General features: G+C 41.7%; 1 protein-coding gene across 2 annotated transcripts in view; it reads right to left on the reverse strand.

The window, feature by feature from the left end:
- Positions 1-23,160, reverse strand: part of LOC139802688 (fibronectin type-III domain-containing protein 3a-like) — a 41,442-nt gene that overhangs the window by 14,850 nt on the left and 3,432 nt on the right. The window contains exons 2-8 of one of the 2 annotated variants that reach the window (XM_071758088.1): positions 21,548-21,635; positions 10,250-10,385; positions 6,675-6,750; positions 5,402-5,478; positions 1,754-1,985; positions 1,080-1,352; positions 70-125 (exon numbers count right to left, since the gene is read on the reverse strand). In XM_071758088.1, coding sequence (XP_071614189.1) covers positions 70-125; positions 1,080-1,352; positions 1,754-1,985; positions 5,402-5,478; positions 6,675-6,750; positions 10,250-10,345 — 810 coding nt within the window. In that variant the 5' untranslated portion in view covers positions 10,346-10,385; positions 21,548-21,635. The remainder of the gene's footprint in view (positions 1-69; positions 126-1,079; positions 1,353-1,753; positions 1,986-5,401; positions 5,479-6,674; positions 6,751-10,249; positions 10,386-21,547; positions 21,636-23,160) is intronic. The other variant, XM_071758089.1, reaches the window with a different exon arrangement.

Below are 23,160 nucleotides of genomic sequence, written 5' to 3' on the forward strand. Positions count from 1 at the left end.
ACAGGACACATGTTATTTCATAGGAAGTGTATTCACAGAAAATAATGGTATTTTAAGGATAATACTTACGACTGGCTTGCCAATGCTCAAGTGAATATCACATTTCTTGGATTCTGTGTCAGATTCTGAAATTTCAAATAGAAAACAGATTACTGAAAACCCCAGGAGTAAACCAGTCTCTTCGGGAAAAAAAATGCCACCACAAGATGGAGTTCACCCCATTAGGAGTTTAACAATAGTCCTTATTGTGCAAAGTTCATTTCCCCTGTTTGTTTTGGCTGTGTGAGGGGTAGAAACATGAACTATCCAAAACTAACAGTGTTACAAAAACCCTTTTAGTACATCCTGCACAAAGGGTATATTTTCCTCATCCGAGCATAAATGGGTTTTCTTTTACAACACAAAAAAACAACCCTCCAAAAATGAAAGGTGTTAAAAAAATGACAATAAGATCTTATCTCCCTATTCTATGTGCTTTCCTTGAAATTCTATTGCAAAACACTTGGCCTAGGCATAATGTGGAAAAACCCTGACTAGAACTGCACACTTAAGATCCCTACAGGTACCAAAAGCTTTACATCTGTGATCTCAATCCTATCTTTCCAACATCCATATTATTCTGCTGGCAAATTAAAAGTTTCCCCTCTCCTCTCAGTAGATTTTTAAGACAAATCTTTAATCAAATATATTTTTCATCCTGGAAACAATCTGGATGAAGAAAGCTTTCACCTCTAATTACCACCCGAGTTATCTGAAAAGTATCACAAGAATGACAGCAGAATTCTTTATCTTGGCACATTGAGGAGTCCCAGGCCAGAAAAGACACAGAATTAAACAAAAGGTTTAAAATTAAATCTTCCTGGAGGCCTTATTTGATAAATCTTAAATGAACAAACAGGACATTAGTATGCTTTGTAGAGGAAAAAAGATACAATGAAGAGTATTTCAGGCTCTCTCTAGCCCTGAATAAGCAGACAAATGTATAAATTCATTATTTTCAGAAGCCCCTTTGCAAGGAACTTATAGTATCTCTGTTAAAAAAGAATCTAGGTTTATTTTACCTGCTCAATGCAACCTACCTCCCATCTCTGTGTCTGGACTGCCCTTTGTTTTTCCTATCTGCTTCTGCTTTAGTGGTCCTCCTGCTCCTTGCTGTCCCTTTCCATTTCCATTCTGAATTGTTGCACTGGAAGAATTAACAACTTTATGTGGAGAAGATGGAGGACTGTTAAGTTTATTGTTAGTATGACCACCAGCTTGTCTGTCTTTTAGCCTTTTCTTCAGGTGTTCTTGCATTTTGAGACTCCTCTCATCTCGCTGGATGAAGTTTGTCCTGCCATGAGAACGAGGTTCTACACACACACACACAAAACAAAAAAACAAAAAAAAAAAAAACAAAAAACAAACAAACAAACAAAAAAAAAAAAATTAAAAATTGTACTGAATAATGAGAAGTTCTGCTTGATACCCAGTAATGTAAGGAAGGACCCATGAAGAACAGACACAGTATTAGAGCAATTCTGAGTTACTGCTTTTGCATTACATCCTTACCAACAGAACAGCAGAAGACACTTTATAAAATAAGACTGCAGGTGCTGAGTGCCTTCAGACCAGGCTCCACAACACACAAGATATGAAACATCAACACAAGGAAGGTTCAGGGAGTCTGATAAATGGCCCCATACCCAGAGAAAGGTGTTAAAGAGCTACCAAGAGAACTCCCCCTGGATTTCAACATCACCTGGGCCCTCACCTTGTTCTTGAAAAACGTGGGGTGGTGGGTGCTGGTGGATGAACTGTGGTGGCAGCTCTCCTGTCCCAGGAACTGGGGGGTACACTGGGTGAGGTGGGTGGGGAAGCAAGGCGTGGTGATGGTGCATGTAATGTGGCACGTGGGGAGGAGGAGGAGGAGGATGCATGGAAGGGTGGAATTCAGCTGAGTGGGGCAGCACCACCACTTTACGAACTCCGTTCTCTTCCACCACCTGCCAGGCAAAGCAAGAAAAGAAACATCAGGACAGAAACAATCTCGAGAAGAATGGGCATTTCATAATGAACCCCTGGGCTTCAGTTTACCCCTGGCAGTCTGGGATCTACACACCAAAAGGAATTCCAGAGGAAGCCCAGCACATGCTGCTGGGAGGAACTGGACTTGGAGGCAGCCAGCCTCACACACTGAGGTGTTCAATGATCTGTAATGTGTGAATAATGTATATATTCCTTTAAACAACCAAGGTGAAGTGATCAGGGAGTAATTCCCAGCCCACCTGTAATTACAGCCAGAACTGCTGTAGCCCACGTCCTGTCCGACAGAGCTGTCGTGCATCCAAGTTCCTGCACATCCTCCCAGGCTGCCTGTGTGTTCCTAGCCTGTGGCAAGTACAAAGTGCTACAAGGCAGCTCTGCTGTCTCCTTACTATGATCCAGCCCAACTCAAATGTCAAAATGGATTTCATGCTTGCCACAGGCTGAGAGAATTCAGAGAAGGAAGCTGTCTGTGTGTCTGGACTCCGGGATAAAGCGATGCTAAGTCAGTGCCTGCAGATGTGTGCACACACACTCTTCTAAACCTGCTGAAAACATCCAGGCTCCTTCTGGAGTCTAATTCTGCCAGTGTGAAATACATTAGCATCTCAACAGATGGCTGTTCCTGTAGTAAATTAAAAATACTTCCAGGTTTCCTACAGTAACGCTTCTCTGAATCTTAAAACTGAGACAAGACTTTGGGCAAAGCACAGGCTTTAGAAGAGAAGGTCAAGAAACACCACCAGAGCAGGAGTCACAAAAAGACCTATTAAAGAATGATGACACTGAAGGAAACCAGTGCCAGGTTTAGTCTCATCTTTAAGACACCTGGAACAGCCAAGCTGAGGGTCACAGGGTCCTTTTCAGCAGAGCAGAGCCAGGACAGCTGCACCCATCTGTTGTCACCCTGTGGTTCCAGCCCAGGCTGCTCATCTGAGGGGTTATGTTTTCAGCACCTACAGCTCTGAGAGGCTCAAAGGCTTCCAAGTTGACCATCAGAGAAATCACCTGCTCACACTCCAGTTTGTTTCTTTTGCTACAACACAGAAGACCACTGGCATAAAATTCAGGCTGTCTCTAATGAGAAGTCTGGCCCAAAGCAAATTTTCAAGGCAGACAACACATCAATTGTCTGCTCCCTCACACAAAAAATTAAACAGGTGTGAGCAACGTAGCTGGAAAAAAAAGTGACAGAAAAAAAGCTCAATGTTAAAGGCAAACTGATGGTTTAGAATTAATCATGTCTCAGAAGGAAAACCAGGCATATTTCTTAGATTGGTTTAAAATTAGTCTGCAGCTTTATACTTCCTTCCCTCAACACCAGTCATCTCCTCTGGGTACCATTTAAACACACAGATCACAAATGCTATTGGCAGGGCCTTACAGTGCTTTAGCAATCACAGAAATGGATCCTGCAGTCAGCAGAAAGGATCTGTGAAGGCAAGAGGCACGTTCCAGGTGCAGCCTGCCACACAAACTTGAGATGCAAAACCAAATCGATTTTCTTCACGCAATTCCTCCCCGTAAATAAAACAAGATAAAAAAAAAAAAAAGCAAGCACTTAGACAAAAGCAGCCCATATGTTTTACCCTGGGAGCTCCTTCTAGCCTGCTCCAGCATGTTTGGGTTGGCTATCAGAAATCACTGCAGCATTTATTTCCTTGTTGGCCATAGAAGGCACTACGGATGTTGGGACCTTGCTGACGCCAAGAGCCCAACCTGAAAGGCTCCTCAGCCAGGGAGAGAGCAAACTAAAGCAAAATTATTCTTCTGAAGGGAAACAGAACGTGGCCACTTGCAAAGTGCCATGACAAAGTTCAGCTGTGAGGTGGCCTGAGAGTCAGCTGCACCATCAGATCCTATGAGGAGAGGCTGAGGGAGCTGGGGGTGTTGAGGCTGGAGAAGAGGAGGCTCAGGGGAGACCTCATCACTCTCTCCAACTCCCTGAAAGGAGGTTGGAGCCAGGGGGGGGTTGGGCTCTTTTCCCAGGCAACTCTCAGCAAGACAAGAGGGCACAAGAGGTCTCAAGTTGTGCCAGGGGAGGTTTAGGTTGGACATGAGAAAGAATTTCTTTCTGGAGAGGGTGCTCAGCCATTGGAATGGGCTGCCCAGGGAAGGGGTGGATTCTCCATCCCTGGAGCTATTTCAAAAGAGCCTGGATGTGGCACTCAGTGCCATGGGCTGGGAACCACGGGGGGAGTGGATCAAGGGTTGGACTTGGTGAGCTCTGAGGTCCCTTCCAACCCAGCCCATTCTGTGATTCTATGATCAGCAATTCTTAGAGTCACTGCAGTCTCAGCTCACCCTGACTACACTTTTGTTCCAGAAGTATCATGGGGGGATCTTTCTTGGCTCACCAAGGGGACCAAATGCACCTACAGTGCATTGCATGGTAATGTAACACAACTCAAAACTCACTGCAAACTTTGATGACTACCTGACCTCTCTCCTATGTATGTATCAAGCAAGAACACACAGCACTGTTTCAGCTAGAAGGGATACCCTGCCAGAGCCTCATTTAAAGTTGGTTCCAAACTTACCTGATCTCTGTCTCAATGACCAAGGGAAATCCCCAAACCTCCAAGTTTCAAATGGCAGCAAACACCAAACATTTTGCAGTTTGTACCCCTCAGCATTTGCCAGTGCTGTTTGCACTTGAAAGATCAGTTTTGTATTGATACATAAATTATCTGGGGGAATCTTTCCTCAGGGGCTGCATGAAATTACCTACTTATAGCAGAAGCACAAACTGCAGAGGCAGCTGTATGCAAACAGCCAGCTGCCTGGGGAGCTTGAGAACACAGAGTTACCAGGTTTTCAAGCCTACTGCTCAGAAAACTCCTGATTTTGAACACCACTAGAAAATGAGAAACCTGTGCTACCCCATTTAAACATTTGGTTTTAATAACTTCCCTTAAAAAAAAAGCATAAATTGAAAAGTAAATCAAACTGGCAATGACCAAGGATCTCTGATAACAGTTCAGATACCACAGGCAGAGCTGACCTGCTGTGACTTAGCAATGCAGAGGAGTGGAAAAATCAGTCAGAATGGAAAAGTAAAGCTGGGAGAGAAGCCCAGAGTCAGAGGTCAGGAGCATGAACACTCCTCCTCTTCCTCACACTTGTGCTCTAACACCACAGTGTTTTGCTGAATGTTGAGGAGGTCAGAGCTGGTAAAGAAAGGGGCATTGAAAACTTTGATAAACAGAGGTGTATTAAAAGAGAGAAATCTGAATAGTTAAATAGCTGGTAAGTTCAATGGAAAAAACACAATCAGTGCTTTTAATAGCTCTTCCAGATAAAATAATCAATCCCCTTACTGTTAATAAGCCACACCTACAAACATACTGAAATAAAAGAAGAAATCAAAGTTTACCTGAGATACATAACCAGGAGGCACAAATATGGGTGGCATAGAACCATTTGGTGACATCATAGGAACGTGTGCTGGACCTGAGAAGTAACAAGGTGCCACTTTTTAACAAACCAGGCTTTTACAAATTACACTTTTTTTTTTCTTCCAAAGATGATGGCTCATTTTGGTGCCCAACAAGCCAACAAATGCATCCAACTCTGTATTTATAGACCTTCTTTTACATAAGTGCATTTAGAAGTAAAGCTTCAACTATTCCAGTTAAAAAGTCAGTTAGGAGAGGAACTTGAATAATCAGGACTGCAAGTTTAAAAAATAAAAAAGTGGCCATACCTAGTTTCCATCAAGAAAAATAATGCTATTTATGTCCCTAATGGATAGCTCATTTTGACATTCAAAATACACATTAAGTATGACTTAATAGCTTTTGGGGAGCACCCAGAATTTTAGATAATATTGCTGAATGAAAACATGGCTGTACAAGAAAATATTCTACAAAAAGCACAGATGAGATTTACTCCAATCACTGCACTTACACAGCCAACAGCAATTACTTAATTGTACAAAAAATCAGCAAAGATAAATTTTAGTTCTTATTTTGTGACAGACAGAAGTCTGTAACAACAATATTGGCACCACAGTAATGCTGACAGCTGCTCTACCAATGTGTTTGGATTTTTATTATTTCTTAAAGGAATATATTATTTTTCACATCAAACTGAGAGTGTTCCTGCCTGGAATTTGATGAAATCAGAATGGACACATTTTATATAACAGCACGGTGAAAAATACTCCAAATGGAAGTACTGATAAATTCAACTTGACTTAGAGGAGACATTTTGACCTGACTCAGATCTGCAGTTGTGTCACCTACCCAGAAGGTAAAAAATAGTTTGCAGGCACACAGAGGGCAGCACAGCTTCCCTACCTCCCATTACAGTGAGGTCACACAGTGCTTATTAATGTTGTTTAGATTAGTGTGGACTAAATCCTGTGTATATTTGTGTGTTAAGGACCTGAGAAGACAGCTGGATGATTATTAAAAAACTGAGATGCCAGCCTTTTTATACATCAGCTGCAAAGCCTGCAGAGATGCAGGAAAGCTTGGGAATTTCTGGGCTGTCTCATTTGTGCTTAAAGTACACAATGAAAAAACTGATTTATTATTACACTGCAGAACATATGAATACACATCTGACATCACAGAAACAGATACTGTGCTGTGATAATGACAGAATCAAAATATTTGGATTTAGCCCTCCAGCTTTTCCTTTACCTTGGATACACTGCATGTGTCCATCTTCAGTCGTAATTGTAAAGGTTTCGCCTGGGTTTACCTGCACAAGAATAACCTGTAAAAAAAAAAAAAAAAACAACAGAAAAGAGGAGAGTTCTTTAAAAAATTTAGAAATTACCAGGGGCAAAACCCCACCTCTTCTTTATACCCACACATTTGATTAAAACAATACAGCTGTAGCAACCTGAGTTACAAATCAAGCTGAAAAACACCAGCAGGTAGAATGTGAGCCTTTGACTTAAAATTATCAATTTTTACAAAATCAGTATTTTTATTTGATTACAGAAGTGATTCCCTTGATGAAATATTTCAAAGTTTTGCTTTTCAATATTTTCAAACTCTTCTTTTACTGAAACAATAACCTCCCCAAGATTCACCTCACTTTCCAAGCCTTGCCTTGGAAAAAAAACTTTTTTTTTTGAAATGCCAGTTTGAGAGCTGAAGTGGCAAAACCAGGAGCACACACACACACACACCCCCCCTCAGCTGTGTTTTGTCACTGAAAGCATGCTGGTCTGTATTTTAGGAAAACATCCTCTGATGCTACCAAGGAATTTAATGGAAGGATGCAGTCCTTTGGGGGTGGAAGGTGAGCAGCAGAGGTGATGAAGCAGGTCACGCCAACCAGCACTGCTCAACAGCTCCTGAAAGATCAGGTGTGTTCCCTCCCAATGCTTCTGTAACCCTAGAGCTAAGGAAACACAGCTAGCAGGGAGGTTCTGCAGGTCAGCTTGGCCATGATCACATTCACTGGCACCCAAATCAATGTGGACATCTGCCAGGGTTCCTCCTCAGGCAGCTCACAGCCTCGTTTCCCTTCTGCTGCCTAACACCAACCATCCCCTGCTTCCACCCCATCCAGCCCACGTGCTGCAGGCCCACTGTGAAAATATTGGCTGCAGGAATTTTGCAGGGGGATTCTACTCTATTGCACAGGCAAGGGTCAAGCTCTGCAGTAAAACAAGAGGTTTGGTCACGTCAGAATTCAGAGTTAAAACTCCCAGCGTGTAGAGAAAGGCCAAAATAAAAACTGAAATACCTTTGGCAAAACTAGCCAAAAAGAACAGGTTCCATTCGTTCAATTTTTATAAAATGTTTTTATACCACTCATGGGATGACAATTACATCAGACAGATGGGACCTGAGGAAAACCTGGGATTTGCTTGAATGTAAAGCAGCAGCAAAGATGAGGTCTGCTGCACACAGCAGCTGCTGGGAGGGACACGAGCAGGGGACAGGACTCCCTAAGCAGGTTTTAAACCCCACAAGCAAGCTTCACCTCCAAGACAAGAGAATTCAGGGGCAGGACAGAGATCCTTTGAGAAATTCAGAGCCTCTGAACAGGGTTCCATTAACTGAACTTCTCACCACCAGGTTCAGGAAACTATTAACTGAGCTCAGGGAGAAGGATCACAAGCAAGTTGTGTAATCACAAGGCTCTGGAGTGGTTCAGAGAGTGGAATTTCAGGAATGCACAGGGCAATGTCTTAGAGGAATGACTCACCATAATTAATGAAGCAAATGCAGTTCCATCTACCGTCCACCAAGGAAAAATTTCCAGGAAGCTGGAGTGTTTCTGACTCAGTCTAAGCCAAGTTAGAGACAGCCACAGCAACGTCTACACCCTCAGCTGTCCCTCTGAACCATCTCAGAACAAGTGGCACCAACACAGCCCAAAAGCTGGTCAGTGTTTTGTTTTTATCCCTCATACACAGACTTTTCATTGCTGAACTTCCTGCAGAAGGAGAAAGCCTTCCAGAAAAGTCCCAACTTCCACTTTATGTGAAATGAAACTCTGAGCTGGGTGCTGCATCCCCCTGCTTGAAGCCACAGGCCAAACAGCACAAGTTTTATTTCTGACAACAAACCCACTGTACAATGCTCTATAATTAGCCTGTCCTCTATGGCACCAACTGCCAAATAATTAAAGAATCATCTGCATTAATGAAGCTTCTAAGTGAATAGCCCAATTAAAAGCAAACTTTTCCAACGTGAGCCTGGCTCAGAAGCTTCTCCTCTCTGGGGAAAAGTGCCCCAAACAAGAGCAGCAAATGGATGTGTTCAGCAGCTGAAGGCTGGCACCATGAGGTGCCTATTAAATGCAGACATGTTAGAATGAGAAATGTTGGTACATCAACATGAAGTCCACTCTTCCAATGCATCTCTAAGATCCAGTTCTTTTTTAATTTTCTGGTTGGTTGGTTTAGCCTCACCTGGTTGCAAACAGCCTCCACTAAAAACATCTCAGTGATCATCACTTTTTGGGCACTCAGTATCCACTGATCTACTGATGTTACACCAACACAGCTCTGGAAATGGTCTCCAGTTGGATCTACTTGATCTCTTTCCCTGTGTAACATGACACACTGGCTACTGAATAACCTCACAGCTGGTCAGCACTTCACATTTCATGTTGCTAATGCCAGAACTTCAGAATTAGCATAGAGACTCTATAGCTTTACTTATTTCAAAACAGTCACTCCAGAGTCTGAGGAAAAAAAAGCAGAGCAGACTTTTTTTTTCCTAAGTCAAGGCTATTTTTACAAGCAGCTATACCTCAATTCTCCCCATCTGTAACAAAGTAGAGGATATCTATTTAAAACTTGCCAGCATTTATGGGCCATGAGACCCTCAACAATTCATGATTGTTTTACTGTACTCAAATACTGACAAATATGCCAAGGTCTCCACTGTTACCCTTCATAATAATTTCATGAGTTGTCCTTCAGAAACTTTTATGTAACTTTTCCTTCTGGATTAACCCTTTAATTCCTCTTCCAATTTCTGACATTTGAAGTTACATAAAGATCAGACTAAAGCTATGGGTAGTTCTGCCCCCTGCTTCAACACTCAGCTCCTACTGCCAACAGTAAATTTACTTCAAGTTTACTGACAAGTTACACGAGCTTGTGCTTCTGTGAAATCATTTTGTTTCCACTTTCATCTGTATTTCTAATCCGACCAGGTACTTCTGAAGGGTTGTGTCCAATAAAATTCTAAAGTTTCAATTAAATATCCTCAGGTTTCAGCAGTGCACTGTAATTATTAATGAGGATACTTAATATGGTCCTGCCTCTTGCTTCCCTGCAACAGACTTCTTGATTTAGAGCACTGCAGCCACCTGCTAATCCTTATAGATTATTTGACATGAGTTTTAAGAAGAGTTTTCAAAACCTTAGTGCTTTAGTAAATCCTTATATTTTTCCTTTTATTCTTTTCTTTTTGCAGTCTTCATTTTAAGGCACTTACATGTGTGTAACAAACACTCTTTCAATTTGCTGTCTTTCCACATTTCCACTGTATAAATATTCCTCTCTCCATGTGCACTTCTGTTTTCCTGATGATCTCAGTGCTGAGCACCATGTGCTTCTCTGAGTTTGCAGACCAGCACCAGGGCTGCTCTATTTCAAGCCTCCCCCTCTTTCAGCCACCACCCAAGTTTGAAAACCTATTTGTTGTTCATCTGTTCTGGTTTCTACAGCACACCCCAATGTCAGCCTCCCAGCTACCTCTGTGCTGCAGGGATTGTCTGGAAGTGCAGTGAGTTTCCTTGCCTGTTGTATGCTGTCCCCATTAACCATGTGAGGTAGAAGTGGCACTTCATTCAAGATCGGGGTGGCTTCTAAGGGAGGTGGCTGGTCAGCCATCATGTCTGGAAACCATTCATTGACAGCTGCTCACATCAACCACCTGCAAAAACACAGAGAGGGACAATATTAGACAGGTCTCTCCCCCCCTTCAAGTAATTCCCAACTTTGTTTGCCTAATTTGATGTCAGCATTTTACAAGAAAAATACAGGAGGTGCCTTGGAGATGTTGGGTTTGATTATTTTCCTTCCTTCTCTGAAAAACAAACACTTGCACTGTGATACCAATTCAATTCTTTAATGACAGCAATTCCAAAGCATTTGAAGACTCAACAGGAAAATATGATCAGGCTGCAACAGCCTACGAGGCTCCCCCAAAGATTTTCAAATAAACTGACTTCAACTGGAGACAAAACTTACAACACATCCACTCCTTAAAGACCTGTGCAGATTGACAGCCTGAAAAGCTCAGAGGGGATCACATGAGTTCCTCACAACAAAGTACACCCAAGTAGTCCAAAATATCACCCTTCTTTTCATGTTTAAGTAGTGCATTTAGGCAATACACATCCTTCTTCCAAAACCATGCTCTTTAAGTAGGAACTGTGCATATCCAACCTGCTGTGCCAGGAGTGATGCAATCAGCACACAAGTGATGCAACTCCACACCAGCAGCTTTTACATTTGGGCAGCATTTTGTTCTTAATTTTGTAGTTACAATTTCTACACTGCTTGTACTTCAACTTCAGGCCAGATGGTTCATATACCACATGTACATTTCAGACTCTATGATGATAAAAAAAAAAACCAACAAAAAACCCCAACCCATCCAATTTCTCCAATGTAGCACCATGTCGTTGACACAGAAATCTGACACAGGGAAAAAAAGCTTAGGACAACACAAGAGAGCAGAGTACCAGGAGGAACTGCATATGGAAATGTGCCACGTGGTTTGGGGCTTCTAATGAATGACCTGTAATTATAATAAGGCAAAATGAAATCCTAATGCTAGTGAATTTTCAGTGCATAGATACTTCAGCAACCAGAAAAAGCACAAGATAACAGGATACAGGAAATGCTGACACTTCCTTTTCCAGTCCCATTACCTCCCATAAACCCAGACAGAAGACAAAAGGTGGATAGGATGGTCCAATTCATTAAATTTAAAAAAATCAAAATCAAACCAAAAAACATTGTTGCTCTCCTCCACCCCCAAAGCTGGGCATGAACCAGGTCGATCAATACACAGCTGCCAAATTCTTGTGCAGTTTTCTATAACCAGGATGGAAATGACAGTGTTTGGGAGGTGGAAAAAACCAAATCCTTCTGCCTTCAACTCATTTTGCTCAGGAAGGATCTATAACAGAAGCTGAGATCACAAGGATTTCTCCAATATTACCATGACAAGGCAAAGGGCTGGCAGCATCCATTGGTAAAGACCACATTCTTTCCTGTTTGCAGAAGCATGTCAGAATAACTGATACAATCACACAGCCCCAAAAAGCAGCATAACAAACCAGACAAGACTGCCAAAGAACCCAGCTCATTCTGCATACCAACTGCTTTCTGGGTCTGCTCCTCTACCAATTTTAAGAGGCCAAATATCACCCCACAGGTGCAAGGGCTAGACACAACCTCCCAAGTTTAAATTTATATCAGGTTTGTCCTAAATACACCCAAGTACCTTAGTGTGTTATTTATTTCCTGAGTAAAATAATCTTCCACCCCAGCTGCCAGATTCTGAATTACCACTGCCAAGGGAACAAACTCATCTGGTTGTATATAACCACTCCACTTACAAATATACCTTCTGCATGGGAACACTACCAGCCAGGATGTTAAATTGAAGCAGTTGTTTCCTCCACTGCACCTCTCCCATTTGTAGAGGTTCAGAGGTTAAGTCTTAATTAATTCTTAAGATCTGCAATAGGAGTTCAGTATACACAGGCAGATAAAGGATTTGGGGTATGTGTATAGTCTCAATTAATTTAACCTAAGAACTTGAGAGAGGAGAGAAATGAGCACTTAACATAAAGGGGAAAACCCTTCACCAAGAAGCAGCTCCATCTGTGTTCAGATGGTGAACTAAGCAAAATAGCCAGCTGGAGAAAAACATGTTCTGAAACAAGTCCCAGTACCACCTGCAATCTTAAATGAACATTCAAACTTTCTGTCCCAGTCTCCTAGTTGGCTTAATGTAATTCTTTGAGGCTGTGTCTACATGAGCCAGCAGAGCAGTGAGGTTACAACAGATCACAGAGCAGAACATCAATACAGCTCCAACATCCATGGGGTTTTTAGGATCCTGACTCTATTGCCTAATGACACAGGAATATTTACATTTACACCTAAACACACACACACACCTTCCACTTGCTTAGTGCTGCAACTTCACATTTATCAGAGGAAGAACTTATATTTTGGAGTATCAGGAAACAAATGTTTTTATACCGTTATCTCCAAAATTAGCACAGACAATTTCAGGTCTCAGCAGGAAACAGAAGCACTTGCATAAATGAAACCACGTTAATAACTCTTGGGCAGTTTCACTTGGCTCAGAACACTGACATTTTACTGTACAGCTGGGCTCAGATGCCTAAAAGTGGCAGAACAAGCATGATACAGAGGAACATCCCACTGTGTACTGATGGGCTCAGCAAAAAATAGGAAAACCCAACAAAACAACCCAGACACTAAAAATGAGCTAATACACAAAAATTGGAATTCTAGAGTAAACAAGAAACCCCCACCTGTAAGCATTAAACATTAGGCAAATTTTGTAGTTTTCAGCTTGCAAAGGAACATAGGAGAACTAGGGAATCACTATACTTAATCAAGAGCAGAATTTGCATAGGTATTTCCTAGAGCTTTGTCACCAGGCACTAGAGGTTTTTCAGTCACCATGGAATTAAGTGGATTAATTTTCAGAAAGGTTATATTCTGCAGTGGTACTTCTGGCCTAGTTCATTTCTTTAGGATGGTTTCCATCAGACATCAGCTAAAGGTCATTCTCAAACCTTGTTTGAGCTGACAGATGAATTCAGCCCACAGAACATGACAGCCATTAAAATAATACAAATAAAAACCTGGGACTAACCACCTCAGAAATAAACCTTCTGAAACACTGCTTTACCCAAGGTGAAAGAAGGAACAGTAGCTACTGCACTTCTGTGCTAGCAGAAACCTACCCCAGAAGGAGCCTGAACTACTGCTTTCACAGCTTGTTTGTCCAAGGACAGGGATTTAAAGAAGGGAAATACTTTGCCATTGCTTTTACAACCTAAAAATTTAAACCATTTTCAACCAAATAAAACCAGTTTGTATTTTCAGAATCTACCCGGAGAAGCGTTCCTGAGTAATTCAGAGCTGGGCTAATGTAATCTGGTTAATCACTTTAACCATATTAAAAAAGGAGGCAATATTTTCCACTGCCAGCCTCGCTCTACAAAGGCTTCTAAGAAAAACAGAAAATCTTCATGACTTGCCTTCCAGAAAACAATTCCAGCATAGAGCGGCTGTGCCTGACCTCACTTCCTGACATAGTAAAAACGCTGAGGCTCTGGAAGACTGAAACATTGGCCTTCCCTTTTCTCCAGCCCAAATTCTTCTCCACCAGTGCTGCAGTCATCCTGGCCCCTCTCCAGCTCCGAGGATCCGCACTGAACTCTGTTCATTGATTCCTTGCCTGCTCCCCTCCAGAGGCAGCTCCTCAGCTGAGAGAGCTGGGCTCTCATGCCCAGACAAACCAGGCAGTTTTAGCTGGTTATCAGGGAAAAGTTAAGGGTAGGTGATTCCAGCCATCACCATGGAAGTCACCTCGGGTTCTCAGGAGGCATTCGGAAATTAAAAGATAAGCAGTGTAAAATCATTGCAATCCCAACTGAAAGGAAGATGCAGTGCATTGCCCAGACAACCTGGTGTTTTGTTTTTCCTCTTCCAGAAAACCTCGAGCACAGATCCTATGAGGAGAGGCTGAGGGAGCTGGGGGTGTTGAGGCTGGAGAAGAGGAGGCTCAGGGGAGACCTCATCACTCTCTCCAACTCCCTGAAAGGAGGCTGGAGCCAGGGGGGGGTTGGGCTCTTTTCCCAAGCAACTCTCAGCAAGACAAGAGGGCACAAGAGGTCTCAAGTTGTGCCAGGGGAGGTTTAGGTTGGACATTAGAAAGAATTTCTTTCTGGAGAGGGTGATCAGCCATTGGAATGGGCTGCCCAGGGAAGGGGTGGATTCTCCATCCCTGGAGATATTTCAAAAGAGCCTGGATGTGGCACTCAGTGCCATGGGCTGGGAACCACGGGGGGAGTGGAGCAAGGGTTGGACTTGATGAGCTCTGAGGTCCCTTCCAACCCAGCCCATTCTATGATTCTATGACAAACCAGGCAGTTTTAGCTGCCCTGGGGGGAAAAGTTAAGGGTAGGTGATTCCAGTCATCACCATGGAAGTCACCACGGGTTCTCAGGAGGCATTTGGAAATTAAAAGATAAGCAGTGTAAAATCATTTCAATCCAAAGGGAAGATGCAGTGTATGGAAGAGCAACAGGACACAGGGGTAGTTCCAAAGAAAAAGCATCAGAAGGGATGCTTGCTGCACTGCCAGCTTGGCATGAAGAATCACAGAAAATGCTGGGTTGGAAGGGACCCACCATGGGATCATCCTGTCCCTGTGCAGGACACCCCAAGAGTCACACCATGAGGTGTCACCTCCAACTCACTGTCACTTCCACTTGGGTGGCACCACAGAAACAACTTCAAAACTTAACACTTAACCCTCGGAGAAAAAAAGTGACCACTCAATGATTTCCCTGCATAAAGGCACTGCTGCTGTTTTATCAAGAGCTCTGGAACAGTCCCCAGCAAACACCAACAACACCTCAGCAATTTAGCACAGTTCCTCTTTGGGTGTCAACAATGACTTTGCAACTTTTTATGTGCACCAAAAACAGGGAAATCTGTGTATTCACTGAGTGAGTTTTGATACATACAAAATAAGAAAAAACTCTTGCTGAAAAAAACCAACTTTTTCAATAGAATGATATCCTTTAATAACACTGGCATAATATATTATCTATTGTGCAAATGTGTAGCAGTATTGTGTTTTTAACAAGTTATAGAAAGACTGTTGTCTCATATTAAAATATTTTTCCAGTATAGAATAAAAATCTCTCTCCAGAAAGATAGCACAGAGAAATTACAGGAGAGGGAAACACTCTAGACAGAAATGGATCAACTTCATTCCACTGTCCAGAGTAGAAGGTGAACAGTAAAAAAGTTTCTAATCCCACACAGAAGCTACCAAAAGCCTCTATTTTCATTAAAGTCAGTACTGGATTTAATATGAAAAAGTTCCTATTCCAACAAACTTATTACTTAAACTGAGACTTTTTTTTTTTAAAATACAGTATTCCTGAGTTAGAAAGAACAATGTGTCCAGGATGAAAGAGGAAGTCTGATGAAGAGCTAGAAATTCAGCCCAGACTTCCTGATTTCTAGGTTCAATGCCTTATGTGACCTTCTAGCCTGATCATAAGTTTACATGTATTGAAGGAACTAAAATGCTACAATATTGTTATTTATTAAAAGCTGTGTTGTATAAAAACCCTAGAGCTTTAATTAAACCTTTTTATATTAATGGAATAAATAGAATGATATATTTACTAAGCTTTTATATATTACATATATTTATTTTATTTAAATGGGGGCAAAAAAACCCCCCAACATTAACAAAAAAAACCTCATTAAAAGCAACATATTTAATGTCTTTTGTCTTTGGAGAAAAGTCACAACTAGAAGTGGATCAGTGGACACAGAAGTACAGGAATCTCATGGGTTCTGATAAAGAAAACACTGAGACACTGCCATGGATTAAACTCCAGGTCTCCTGCAGGCAGAAACTTCTGAGTATGTTAAACTGTCAGTTGGATTTTACATCAGCAATCTCCAAAGCTGTTAAAAAGAACAGCAGATCCAAATAAAAGTCAGATGAAATTTTATTTGTGAACTCTAAAAAACCAACACAAACCAAACTCTCACCCCTCCAGATTCAGCATTTATGCCCCAAGTAATTTTGAGGGTGGAAACATTCTGGAAAAAAAATACAAGCTCCTCTCTCCCACCCAAGTTTTTCAAATAAACATTATTAACAAGGTCTTTAAGATAGCATCCCAATCCTAAAATAGCTCTCCTCTGCCACAGAACCACACAGGAGGAGTCCAAGCTGGACTGGTTTGCTTTTAGCAAGATGAAGTGAACGACAGATTTAACAGAAGCTCAGTTACAACTTGAGCTCTGAAAGGACCACCATCACTCCATAACAGTCATCTGTTCAAAACTAAATATGTGTTTTGATTAAAATGCTGGAAATAATTTATAATGGCACCCAAGTGAATTTCTCCACACCATCTTGCATGAAGTCTGGCTTTTAGCCAGAAGGGCACCACAACTTTTGATACTGAAAATGTTCTCCAAGGCTTACCCGACAATCATGCTCAAACATTTTTAATGTTTAATGACAGCTGTGAAAAGCCCAGTGGCATTTTGGTCCAGGCATTGCTAGGACCTGGCAATTTTGACCTAGGTGAGGATCTGCAAGCCAAGTAAACCAACAAGCTCTCAAAAAAAGCCCACCCCAACACCACAGACACAGCGCGAGGTTTCTGCGCTCTGCACTTTCTAGAAACTCCTTAAAAATCTTTCCAAGCATCAATCCCAAAACACCTGAGCTCCTGCTCTGTTGCAGATGCTCTGCCCCAGACATCATGGGGACAAAACAAAAGTTGCATGGAAAACAGCAGAATCACCTAATCCCAGCACTGCACTGCTGCTGCCATCCCACTCCAAGGGCTCCTGCTCAGGACCACATCCAAACTGAGGACTGAAACAATTCCATGGCTGGAAGCTTCCAAACCTAGGGCAGGCAAGATCTGAAGAGACCACAGACACATCAACTCCACAGAGGCTCAAACATTTCCCTGTCTTCTGCACAAAGTCCAACAGTTACTTAACTGCTTATTCCAAATTAGTGCTAAGAGTTTCCATGGTGAAGTACAAAAGTGACCACAAGCCATTCACCATGACTTGGGACATTCCCTGCTTTCCAAGACCATCTGGGGATCCAACACAACAGGTCACTTGTCAAAAGGACCTCTACTAACTTCCTAAAACCTTCAGAAAGCTGCCTGGCTCCCCTGGCCAAGAATGGAGGGGGAAGTCAAAATAAAATGCTCTTAAGAAGAAAAAAAGTAACCAGCAAATTACAGAAAAACACTTTTTTTCTAAAGATGATCAAGTATTAATGCCCATCTCTCAGGGTACTGTGAGACCTGACAGAAAATCTCCCTGAAGAAGGAGAGAGATACAAAGCCTCCACAAAAAACACCCACAACAACCTAAAGATGCAGAGAGGCAGCAGGTACAACACAGCAAGCCCCATGGGAACTCTGACCTAAGTGATAATATCAACTTTCATCCTCCCTCACCAACATGGATCAGGTTCCTGACATGACTGTGCCAGGAAAGCAATAAAAAAAATTGCTCCCCTCCACTCTCAAAGAGAAACTCCACAGTGCTAGAGAACTACCTTTGAGCCTAAAGCTACATCCTCTAGGATTCATCCCTTAAGACACAATTTCCCAGTGGCTACAGGATTTCTTGGTGTCCTTCACAAAAGAAACCCCACTGTTAGGAACTTTGAGCTGGGAAGAAAGTTTCTGTCAATGGCCAGAGTGCATTAGGTTTGACTTGACTTAAGCTGTTTTTTAAAAAAAAATATTCTCATTGGTCACACTAAGGCCATGTCTGTCTTCTTAATTATTCATTTATGAGACTGTAAAGTTTGCTTAACAGTTTCCATAATGCAAACATTGCATTACTTTCAGATAAATATTTTCCTTTATTGATTTATTTTATCTTTTTACTGTCAGAATAGCAGAGTCATATCCTAAGCACTTCCCTGCTGCTTCCTAAGACCATAAAACCAAATCCAGTAGCTCCTGGAAGGTCCTAATCCTGCTTCTAGAATTGTTCAAGAGAACTGAACCCATCAAAGGATTGAGTTTTTAATGTGTTTCGTTCTTATTTCAACTTTAAAAACATCATGGGATTAAGATATTTTCCATCTCTATCAATATTGTTAAAATTTGCTGTGTGTAGCCCTATTACACACCTGAAAATAGATCCTAGTGATAATGCAGTAAGGGCTTCACTGGTCACCAAAAAGGTGGCTGAATTCCCACCTTTCAGTAACTTCAGATCTCAGTATTTGAAGCAAAATGTTGCAGACCAAGCCAAGATTTACAAGATAGGAACTGTGAGGAGATGCACGTGCTCCAGGATTCTGAAATCCATGTTAATATCTGGATAACTTAGTGCACTTCCTCCCTGTGGGATAAATTTGGTCTGGAAGTAGAACATAAAATTGAATCCATTTTACAACAGGTTTTTCCCCTCAAGTGAAACATGTTCTGCCCCTTTATTGACCAGTTTTCTTCTATCCCAGGGGAAAAAGTTCAGATACAGAGAATGGAAACAACCCAAAGAAATGGCAACTGGATGGGCAGAGCTATTCCACAGCACCTTGTTCAGCTGAGTTCCCTCCTGACAGCAAGCAACACCCAGTTTACAGCAAGGAATAAATAGCTATGTATTTTTAAAAGCTTTTCTGATCATTTTCAAGTAAGAGTTGGCTGAGGGCCACCAGCAAAGCAGCAAATCTAAGTGCATCCTGAGCTTGGCTGCTCTCTTTTGTCCTGTGCCACGCATTTCCAGACACCAAATGTGTCACACTGTGTGCTGCACAGACATGGACATCATCAGTTTGCTTGAGGCAATAGAAAACTCCTGGGATTAAGCCAGGAAGCACCAAAACTCAGACCTTCTTAGATCCAGAGCTGGCTAATACCTGCCCTAAATTAACCTAGAGAGGATTATGGGACAGCAGACACAAGCACCACGTCAGCCCAGCTGCTGTGATACAAAGAAAATCTGAACCAAAAGTTATCTTCCAAACACTTGCATTCCAGATCTTGGACATCATTTTACTTTTCATCTTAAACTTGACTCTCAGGAGAGAGCAATCATCCAGATTATTCAAAACAACAGCAACCCCTCCATTTCCAGGAAAGGCTCCCTACCACGAGACTGTTCAGAGCAGTCAGTTGTCATCTAATCCAGCAAAACAGAAGGAAAACCAGGACTTCACAAGATTAACACCAGCAGGAGTTTGCTTTCTTTCAGGTTTCCCTAGGCACCAAGGCTGACTTCAGCTCTGATTCAATCTGCTTGATGTACCCAGGCAATGATACAAACAAGCTTTTTAACTCCAGGACTCTCTTACACAACACGACTTCAAAAACAAGCACAAAAGCACAGCAAAAGCAAAGGATTTCTCCAACTTGTAAGAGATTATGCAAACTTCCAGCAAGGAAGAATTATTTTGATACACAAACTCCAGACTCTTTCCCCTGGGCAACATGAGAAGAGCTGGAGGCTGTAATGCTTCAGCTGCACAGCAGATCAAACTGGTCTAGTTAAGACATTTTACACTTAAACCAAAGGCTAAAACACACCAATAAATTACTTCAGTTACCCTGCCTGAGCAGCCTCATGGTAACAGACCACGTGCATTTTATCAGTTCATGGAAAATGCAAACTAAAATGCAAGTATGAGGTCATACATATGAGGTGTAAGCAAACACACCTCACCCAGTGTTTGTGACAAGCCAGCAACACCTGCACCAGTTCAGCTGATGCATGGTAACACACTAAAATAATTTGCTTCTATATCTGAGCTTGAAATATTTAACTGATGAATCAGTCAACTTGCTACAAATTTGGACACCTTCCCATAAAAGCATAAGTGTAAATGATCACAGTTTTGTAGAATCTAAGGATGATATTTTCTATCTACAAATGTTTTTATAAAGCTTGTGTTTTCAAAAACATAGGAATTAAAAAGCAAACTGACAGTGTAGATAGAATACACCAAAAAGCTGTTTACATAATATGCTCCAAACCCAAGAGATCCTTCTAAATAATTACCACCTCTGACATTTTGAAATGGACAAAAATATATGTATTGGTAAGCAGATTAAAGGTTCTGATGAAAGCAGCCATTCTGCTCAACACCAACATGTACCATCTTGCAGGCACTTTCAGAGAACTAAAGCTCCTTATGGCCCTGCAGGAATTCAAGGCTGTCCTTACTCCCTCAAGTAGCTGCAGTGTGACCACCCCAGCTGAAAGGAGACATCAATGCTACAGATCACCAGTCTGGAACACTTGCAGACTTCAGAGAAAAACTGACCCCTGTTAAAGAGAGATGTCTGGTGAAGCTATTTGATAAGAGCATTCAACAGCAGATAAAAATATTCCATCCAAGTTTATAACCCCCTATTTAACATGGTTAAACTATTTTCCTCTCAAAATACTATTTCATGTCCAGAGACTATAATCTGACATCTTCTAAGATACACCTTTATATCTTCTTCATGATTTGCTGATGGATCTTTGGCTCACAGGACACTTTCAACTTTTCTCCCTAAAGACTTCTTTTGTACTTAGGAAGTTTCTCATCAGATCCTCTTCTACCCTGATGAGCTACCATTCAGTTCTTCATTTCTTCTGTTGCATTATACAATTGTGAACCAAGCATGAATGGGCTCAGGAGAACAGGGTAAACTGCTCTTCACAAAGCTGAGACTGCCATGTAATTAGTGACTGTAAAACAGTTCAGTTCCATGACCTGATCAATTCCACAACTGAGGAGCTCAATCCCACGAGCTCCAACTTAAAAAAAAAAAAAGTATTTGAGTTAGGCCACCTAGTTGGTCACTGATCAGTAAGCTACCACCCACCTGAGCTGTCATCTGCACAGGAAATGCATTTCACAAAAAACAGAATTTATTTTCTTTATCCAAAAGTTAATTAATTAAGTCTCTGTAAGACAAAACTTCCAGCTAAGAGGGATGGGGAGAGAGAGAGGGATTAATGTAAAAATAGACAAGGCTGCTACCTTGCAAAATCAATAATGTTCATGTGGACATACTGCACCTCTCCTTATCTCAAGAACTGTCTCAAGTTCTTTCTTCCACAATTAGTTTTTTTTTACTTGATGAGAAGTTATAAAAAATTTCTTCCAGAAAATAAAGGAGAACTAAGTGTAGAAGTCTATCAAATACTTCTACATTATTTCACCTTAAAGTGTTACTTACAGACTTAAGGGGAAAAAAGGCTTCATAAAATGTGGGAGAACAGTAAATTATGTCTGATTACCCTTGACACTCTCCTGACTTGAATTTGCTCCTCTTGATAAATGTTGCCTGCTGTAGTATGAGCAGTGTGCTGTCCCTCAGTCTTCTTTCTGCAGACAAGAGAAAAGTTAACAGGAATTTTAGTTTTACTGACTTGGCAAGTTAAAAAAACAGGTGCAGAAAACAACCTACATTCAAGAAACCAGTAAGAGATGATCAGAGAGCAGCCAATGATTAACTCCACCAGACTCAGCAAACAAAACTCAAGGAAGACTCTACTGGGAAAAAAAATCCTTCTGCAGCCTTCCTGTATTCATTCAGCCCGTGCAGAACCTGACAGTGTGCAAACATTGCACAGACATTTACTAGCCAAAGACAACTCCTTGCTCAAGCCAGGACCTAACTAGCCAAAGGGAACTTGAAGGCTATGAAGATGGATCCCATAGGAAGCACATTCTGTGGCACTCCAATGGATTTTCTTCCTCACCTACTCGATGCTCTGATCCCCTGTGAGACAATAACAGCAACAAGAAACAGTTCCAAAAGGTATGCAAATTTATCCAAATTTAAATCACCAGGGACATATCCCAATTTAAATCACCATGCCCATATTTGTGCTCTTGACAGGCTACACTGAAAAGAGAAAAACTTTACAATCTGCAAAATACAATCCCTACAGAGCAGCCCAGCTTTATTCTAGAAACTGCCCCTCTGCAGATGCCCCCAGCAGTCACTGAAGGGATTCAGGACATCTCATTTAACACTCTCAGAATCATCCCCTTTCTCAAACCTCCAGCTCCTCACCCCTCTGCAGGCTGAGTTTTAGAAAGAGGATGGGTTTAGATCTCCAGACTTAGGAAGTCTTCAGAAATATCAGTCAATTCCCAAGACAGTTTTTTCTAAAGATAATGCTGGAACACTGTAAGAAATCTCTGCCCCCAGAGCTCCCCTGAGGTAGTTCAGAGACTGAGTCTGCACTGAGCCAGCCAGCAGAAGCTCACTGCTTCCTCCAGCAAACACAGCAGATCCATTGTTATTTTCCCCAGAAAGGTGATACTGTCCTGAAGCCACAGATGTTTGTGAAGTCCCAGCCTAGTAAATGTTCCTCCTAAACTACTTTTAATGAGACAAGGGTAAAAAAACCAAACCAAAACCCCAAACACACAACAAAACCACAGAAGGCAGCGGGCTGCAATGCTGGAAAAGTGAATCTTGAGCAAACAGAGGTATTTTCCACATCAATCAAGATATTGGGAACAATAGCAGATTTACATTAAGATTGAAACAGGCTGAGGGCTCTGAGCCAGTGGTCTGTCTTTGCTGGTCAATACACAGAAAGGATTGTGTTAGCACCACTGAAAGAATAAATTATCGCTGCTTTTACAATAAGCTCTTCAAGAATGCAATAAAGAGTTCAGTGTGTGCTCCTCACTCAGGAATCCAAAACTTTTCAGCTAAGGTCTGGCTTGCAGCAAAGATAACAGCTGAAAACTAACCATCTTGACCTTGGAAAGCTTCATGACAACTTGCTAAAAGCAGGTGAAAAAAAAAATGAAAAGGTTACTCCTCTAATACTCACTGGCCTTGAGACCAGAGCAAGGAGTGCCCACAAGTTTAAATGCTGATAGTTCAGAC

Source organism: Heliangelus exortis, chromosome 14 (assembly GCF_036169615.1).
Source record: "Heliangelus exortis chromosome 14, bHelExo1.hap1, whole genome shotgun sequence".
Lineage (NCBI taxonomy): Eukaryota > Metazoa > Chordata > Aves > Apodiformes > Trochilidae > Heliangelus > Heliangelus exortis.